A 7375-nucleotide genomic window follows, 5' to 3' on the forward strand; every position below is an offset into this window, starting at 1 on the left:
CCATTGCCTCCAACAACTTTCGTGGTGGATAAGGCTCTTTCCCACTGTGGTAAGTTCTGGTTTGTGTATCAACAACATATATCTCATTCTTAGAATAGTTAAGCTCATAAGCTTTACTATTTAAATTATGCCTTTTTGTCTCTTATTGTTTTATCTTGAATGTATGTGGATACTCTGTGTTTTCAGTCCGGCTTGTACCTGTGGAGATGCCTGATAAATTCTGTGGTTGTTCACCTGAGTCATTGAGGGTTAGTCCAGGAAAGATTGTTGCTGTGGTCACAATGAATGGTAAGAATGTGAAGAACTTTATTTTGTCCTGTTTGAGAAGCATCTTAAAAATAAATATCTATCCATACACGTTTGACATAGATATAAAACTGAAAAATATATATGTGAAGTATTCAAAGTAATGTATAAATTGTACAAAGAACCCAAACCCTGATTAATCAGCTAAGGTTTACATTACAGTGGATGTGTTTTTGATATTTCCAGGACGACATGATCTAAGCATGCCAGAGTTAATTTGTGAGGCATGCCAAGCCACTTGGACTGCTGGAGTCGCTGACCTAAACCGAAGTGACTACTGGCCTGCAACCCTTCAATTTGCCACAGTTTATGCCACAGATGTCTTTTTTTCATTTGAAGAAATGAAGATGGCGGCACCAGGACTGTCCTGCCAAGCATTTCTAAGAATGCTGAATCAGCGAACTGTCCGCTTTGGTCGTGTGAGTATTTAATTTATCTATCCTGCAGTTTTTTTTTTGTTTTGTTTTTTGTACATTAATAGCTGTTAGTTTCCTTACTTTTAATAGACTGGCAAGATCTCAGCAGACAGTTTTCAGAAAAGTTTTTTTGAGTGGGAGGCTGTGCGATTTGAGGTGGACAATATATGCAAGGAAGAGCCCTTCAACTGTCCTGCATGCACCCCAGATATGCTTGCAGTTTCAGTTGATGGAAACCGCAAGCATTACCGTTTCAAGAATGCTGCTAGGTACACCAAACTGTATCACAGTGTTTGTATTAATAAGAAAACATAGCTGTGAACCAAGTAATCTCAGATTATAAGTTATCATAAATTGTTGTCAATCATCAATTGTTGTTTTTTGTTGTTTTTTAGATCTGAGGAACAGGCCATCTTTGAAGGCGTCTTCATAGCCAAGGACGAAGACGTGAAAAGATTTGTGGACCACATTCACAACACAACCAAACATGTAAAATTCTAGATGATAATTAGACTACAGGACTATAATAACCTCTTTCTGAAGAGTTTGTTTAGGAGAGTCTTATTTTCATCAACCATTTTCCATATTGTAGGTCAGTGGAAGAGGTGTTTGTGGAGGGGAGTGGTCAGCAGCCAGAGAGACCTCCCAAAGATCTGCCAGCAAGGTAGACGAGGAGGGATTGGAGCTTGCGGTGTGTCGGCACGGAGTCCTGCTCTCTGCCTTAAATGTGTATGGGGGGAAATTTTTGCCTATCCCCTGTACCTGCAAGAAAAGCTGGCCAGTAGGCAAATCACTTTTTTTTGTATGGATGTGACCTGCAAATATTGGCCTTACCTCCAAAGAGTTGCAAAAAGCTGTCCAGAGCTCCAGCACCTTCTTAACATGAAGCCATTTCTTTCGGTATTTCATGCCAAAGCCCATGATTTTAAATGCGAGGTAAGGAAATGTTGCTATGTGATAAATGGTAAATGGACTGCATTTATATAGCGCTTTAACAGACCCATGGCCACCAAAGTGCTGTACATATTGCCTCACATTCACCCATTCATTCACTCATTCATACACCGACGGCGGTGTCAGCCATGCAAGGCGCCATCCAGCTCGTCGGGAGCAGCTGGGGTTAGGTGTCTTGCTCATGGACATTTTCATTTTATTCTTAACCAGGTGAAATGGAGTGGGGCTTATCAGGACGGTGCTGGTTTAACTCTAGGGGAGGAGGTGGAACAGTGCAATGCCTTCCTTTCTAGGATTGCAGTAACCACAAAGCATATGTCAAAAGCAGGTAAGATGACCACATACTGCACTAGTTACATCCTTACAAAATAAGTAGGGGGATATGGTAACATCATATTTTCTGTGTTTGCAGGACGCACAGACATGCTGACTCTCATGGCCATGCGCTGGAATCAGCAAAAGTTCAACAATTTGGCTATCTCACTGACCCGCCGATATCAAAAGGTAATGACATCAGTAGAATTAATTTTAGATGTTCAGTATTGCATGTTAGCAGTGTATGAAGCTGTGCATTGAACATTTGGTTCTTGTTTCTTACTATTGTTTGTTATTGTAGACCACTAAATCTCTGCAAAGCCAGTTACAAAACCTAGAGTCCATGAAAGCCCAATTGACAGTGACAGCGAGCCAATTGGAAGACTGGGTGAATGATGTAAAGGATTGGGCTGACGGTGAGGAAATTATTACTTGTAATACATTTAGTCACAAATAATTGTAATTGTTACTGGTATTGTAAAGAGCAAACCACACCTATTTATTCTCAGCATCAACAACAACAACTACAAATGATGCCTTGGCCAGCAGAATTGAGGTGCTGGTAGCCAGTATCAAGAGACGTTCCCAGCATCTCTATAAAGATGCCGATGGCAACAAAGGTCGTGCCAGAATCCGCCGCAAGATCAGGGAGGAGAAGGGACATCTGACATCTGTTGTGGAGAAATACAACAGAATGGTTCCAATCACAGAAACTCTTTGCCTGGAAACCATTCTGTCTGGTGAGACCGCTTGGCCATGGCAGCTTCCACACAGTGGTATGTACACTCGTCTGTTGACTGCTTCTGACAAATCTGATACATAATGACACATAACCCGCAATTCTTTAAATCTCATTCTGTAACCCCATACAATTTCAGAGTTTCTTTTAAGGTTGATGTTTAATACAAATTATTTATTTATTTATCATAAATGCATTCCAGACTCTGTCGATCTAAGGACAAAGAGAAGGGCGTTTGACATCATCATGTCAGTAAGGAGACTTGAGGAGGAGCAGAAGATTCTTGTTGCAGAGATGGACCACCATTGGAAATCTCTTTCAACACGTTCCGATACCCTCAGAGAGCTGTCCTGCTTGTTTTCCAGTGAGACAATGAAAAGTATGTATTTGTAATAAATTACATAAACATAGGGTTGCCCCGACCAAAGATTACTATTAGGGGGCAGCCCTAATAAATATACACAACAATGATGACTGTTTATACATTTTCTAAGGCTGGTCTTATAATCTTGTGTTCCTCTTTTAAGATTCGCAATGTGGCCTAAGTGAATAGGGTTTGAAAGGTCTGCAGAACATCATCCTCAGAAAGCGGAATCAAATCAGAAAAATGAAGGTGCAAGCAAGAGACTGTTACCTGCAAGTTTTGTCTGGAGCAGAGGACATCAACTTCTTGTACAGTGATTCAGCTGATGAGTACGACAGTGACTACGAAATATCTGATGATGGGCTGTAATTCTGGACAATGACCTTAACTATGAATATAAAGCATGTAATAACATCTGCTTTTTATCACCATATAAATATAACGGTAACACTTTACAATAAGGTTCATTAGTTACATTAGTTAATGTATTAACTAACATGAACTAACCATGAGCAATCCATTTGTTACTGTATTTATTAGGGCCCAAGCCCTGAAAGGGCGAAGGCCCTATTGTTTTCGGTAGGATTATTTATTATTAGGGCCCAAGCCCTGAAAGGGCGAAGGCCCTATTGTTTTCGGTAGGATTATTAGGGCCCAAGCCCTGAAAGGGCGAAGGCACTATTGTTTCCGGTAGGATTATTTATTAGGGCCCAAGCCCTGAAAGGGCGAAGGCCCTATTGTTTTCGGTAGAATTATTTATTAGGGCCCAAGCCCTGAAAGGGCGAAGGCCCTATTGTTTCCGGTAGGATTATTTATTATTAGGGCCCAAGCCCTGAAAGGGCGAAGGCCCTATTGTTTTCGGTAGGATTATTAGGGCCCAAGCCCTGAAAGGGCGAAGGCCCTATTGTTTCCGGTAGGATTATTTATTAGGGCCCAAGCCCTGAAAGGGCGAAGGCCCTATTGTTTTCGGTAGGATTATTTGGGCCCAAGCCCTGAAAGGGCGAAGGCCCTATTGTTTTCGGTAGGATTATTAGGGCCCAAGCCCTGAAAGGGCGAAGGCCCTATTGTTTCCGGTAGGATTATTTATTATTATTAGGGCCCAAGCCCTGAAAGGGCGAAGGCCCTATTGTTTTCGGTAGGATTATTAGGGCCCAAGCCCTGAAAGGGCGAAGGCCCTATTGTTTCCGGTAGGATTATTAGGGCCCAAGCCCTGAAGGGGCGAAGGCCCTATTGTTTTCGTTAGGATTATTATTATTATTAGGGCCCAAGCCCTGAAGGGGCGAAGGCCCTATTGTTTTCGTTAGGATTATTATTATTATTATTATTATTATTATTATTGTTGTTCAAGGGTTCGGGGGCTTTTGGGGCCTTTAACGTGCTCAAAAACTCATGAAACTTTGCACACAGGTCAGAACCTGCGGCCATTAGGGCCGGGCTGAAGCTGGTACCCGGGCGTGGCAGGGGGGCTCAACAGCGCCCCCTGGAACGGAATCCGAACACTTGTCCATAAATCAAACACACTTGCATGTAATAATATGAAACTCGGAACAGATATAGATCTCATCGGGCCGAACAACTTTCGTGCTCTAAGTTTTACGCCAGCCCAACAGGAAGTCGGCTATTATGGGTTGTTTGGAAACGCATGCTGTGGAATTTAATGTACTCCTCCTAGGGAATTCATCCAATCGGCTCCAAACTCGGTCAGCATGAAGTCAAGACATTGAGGATGCTAAATTGCGGACGGATTTTTTATATCTCGAACGGTTTGGCCGTGGCGAGGAAACGAATTTATGGCGAATAATGGAAACAGGAAGTGTGTTATAACTTCTGCATACATTAACTGATCTTGATTAAACTTCAGCAGTGTGTTCGTTGTAAGAGGCCGATCACATGGATGTGACTATTGTGAGTCAAAGTTATAGCGCCACCAACTGGCAGCAGGAAGTGTGTCACTTTCAAAATGCTTTGAAATCACCCTCTTATTTTTACCCGATTTGCTTCAAACTTTATGTGTATAATGTAAACACACGGCAGATGTAGACCTGTGAAAGGATTATTGATATCTTTAATAATGTTGCCGTGGCAACGCATCAAACTTTAATATTCTTTTCGGATGCTTTTGAGACTCTTCACATACTTGAAAATGCATGAAACTCAACAGACACATCACATTTATTATCCAGTAGACATGTGCAAAGTTTCAGAAACGGGCGTGGTGGAATGGCTCAGTAGCGCCACCTTTAGTAAAAAATGGGGGCTTAGTTTTACAAAGAGTCACAAAACTCGCTACGTATATTGTTCTCATCGAGCCGGACAACTTTCTAATTTACACTCATTAGCTAAAAGCAACAGGAAGTCAGATATTTTTGTTTGAATGTGATTTTTTGGAGAATTTTCTCTCTCTCTCTCTGTCTCTGTGTGTGTGAGGGGTGGGGGTGATTTGTCTGTTCAGTGAGATTTACTTTTTCATTTGTTTTTCAAGGTTTTTGGGGCTTTTGGGTCCCTAAACGTGCTCGAAAACTCTTGAAACTTTGCACACAGGTCAGAACCGACGGCCATCAGGGCCAGGCTGAAGCTGGTAGCCGGGCGTGGCAGGGGGGCTCGACAGCGCCCCCTGGAACGGGGTTCGAAAACTTGGTCCATAGATCAAACACGCTTGCATGAATTAACATCAAACTCGGTACACATATAGATCTCATCAGACCGAACATCTTTCGTGCTCTAAATTTTACGCCAACCCAACAGGAAGTCGGCTATTATGGGTTGTTTGGAAAACGCATGCTGTGGAATGTGAAGTACTTTTCCTAGAGTATTCACCCGGTCCCCTCCAAACTCGGTGTGTATGAAGTCAAGACATTGAAGATGCTAAATTGCGGACGGATTTTTGATATCTCAAACGGTTTGGCCGTGGCGAGGAAACGAATTTATGGCGAGAAAAGAGAAACAGGAAGTGTGTTATAACTTCTGCATATATTGACTGATCTTGATGAAACTTCAGCAGTGTGTTCGTGGTCAGAGGCCGATCACATTGATGTGACTATTGTGAGTCAAAGTTATAGCGCCACCAACTGGCAGCAGGAAGTGTGTCACTTTCAAAATGCTTTGAAATCACCCTCTTATTTTTACCCAATTTGCTTCAAACTTTATGTGTATAATGTAAACACACATCAGATGTAGACCTGTTAAAGGATTGTTGATATCTTAGATACTGTTGCCGTGGCAACGCATCAAACTTTAATATTCTTTTCAGATGCTTTTGAGACTCTTATCATGCTTGAAATTGGATGAAACTCAACAGACACATCACATTTATTATCCAGTAGACATGTGCAAAGTTTCAGAAAGGTAGGCCAATATTGTATTTAAATATACATTTATTATGTGTCTGAGGATATTTTCCCACCGGTATTTCCGACATTGATAATGGTCACACACAAATCACACACACGTTGGAAAGAATGATGCTTTTAAACAACACTAAACCGCCATTAGTTGTCGCCAAGTGACCGTCTTAATGAGCGAGTCATTGATTCTTTCGTTCAAACGATTCGTTCGAATGAGTCGTTCATGATTAAGACAGATGTTTATGGATTGATCATTCAATCTTTGAGTCAACCGATTCGTTCAAAATGCTGAATCATTCAGTTATGAGAAAACACGTTCCTGTGAGATGCGTTCTGCTGTGATCTTTGTTTAACTATTTTCGCTGCTGAAACAGAACAAAAACAGGCAATATTGCATCTAAAATGTAAGTGACTTAATTTTAACTGTTTATTAACCTGTTGTATGAAATCAATGTCACAGTTTGAGAGCGAGCGATTTCAATGAATTCCTATGGAAATACGAATGAACTAAAAAAAACGTACGCTCTATTCTGTTCGTTCCTCGCTGTGGATGCGCACCGTTATGAATGCATGTTTAGCCGTGAGCTTTTTACTTTCATTTTAAAATTAGGGAGTATGTTTTACGTGTCTACTGTTCAATCGCGCCCGCGCCACACACACACACACACACACACACACACACACACACACACACACACACACACACACACACACTGACATCGCAGCCTGTTCAGTATAGCCTTAATAAAATATAAAAATAAAATCTCAAACGGTTTTGCTATAGTGAAGGATTAAAGTAATTTTTAAAAAAGGAAACACTAAAAGCCTCATATCTTCTAAAAGTGTAATTATACACCATTTATTTCTCTATAAAATTATACAAATATCAGAACTAAACCCAATTTTTAAAAAAAAATTTATTTAAGAATTATGTTTG

General features: G+C 41.1%; 1 protein-coding gene across 1 annotated transcript; it reads left to right on the forward strand.

Moving 5' to 3' along the window:
- Positions 1 to 212: 212 nt before the first annotated feature.
- Positions 213 to 3343, forward strand: LOC309509865 (uncharacterized protein). Its single transcript, XM_082184844.1, has 11 exons — positions 213 to 288; positions 493 to 725; positions 813 to 991; positions 1118 to 1211; positions 1315 to 1658; positions 1887 to 2004; positions 2089 to 2180; positions 2293 to 2407; positions 2501 to 2767; positions 2933 to 3109; positions 3258 to 3343. The coding sequence occupies exons 5-11, from the start codon at positions 1527 to 1529 to the stop codon at positions 3281 to 3283; spliced, it is 927 nt and encodes a 308-aa protein (XP_082040970.1). The 5' UTR covers positions 213 to 288; positions 493 to 725; positions 813 to 991; positions 1118 to 1211; positions 1315 to 1526; the 3' UTR covers positions 3284 to 3343.
- The last annotated feature ends 4032 nt before the right edge of the window (positions 3344 to 7375 follow it).

This window comes from Leuciscus leuciscus (assembly GCF_965113295.1).
Source record: "Leuciscus leuciscus genome assembly, chromosome: 11".
Lineage (NCBI taxonomy): Eukaryota > Metazoa > Chordata > Actinopteri > Cypriniformes > Leuciscidae > Leuciscus > Leuciscus leuciscus.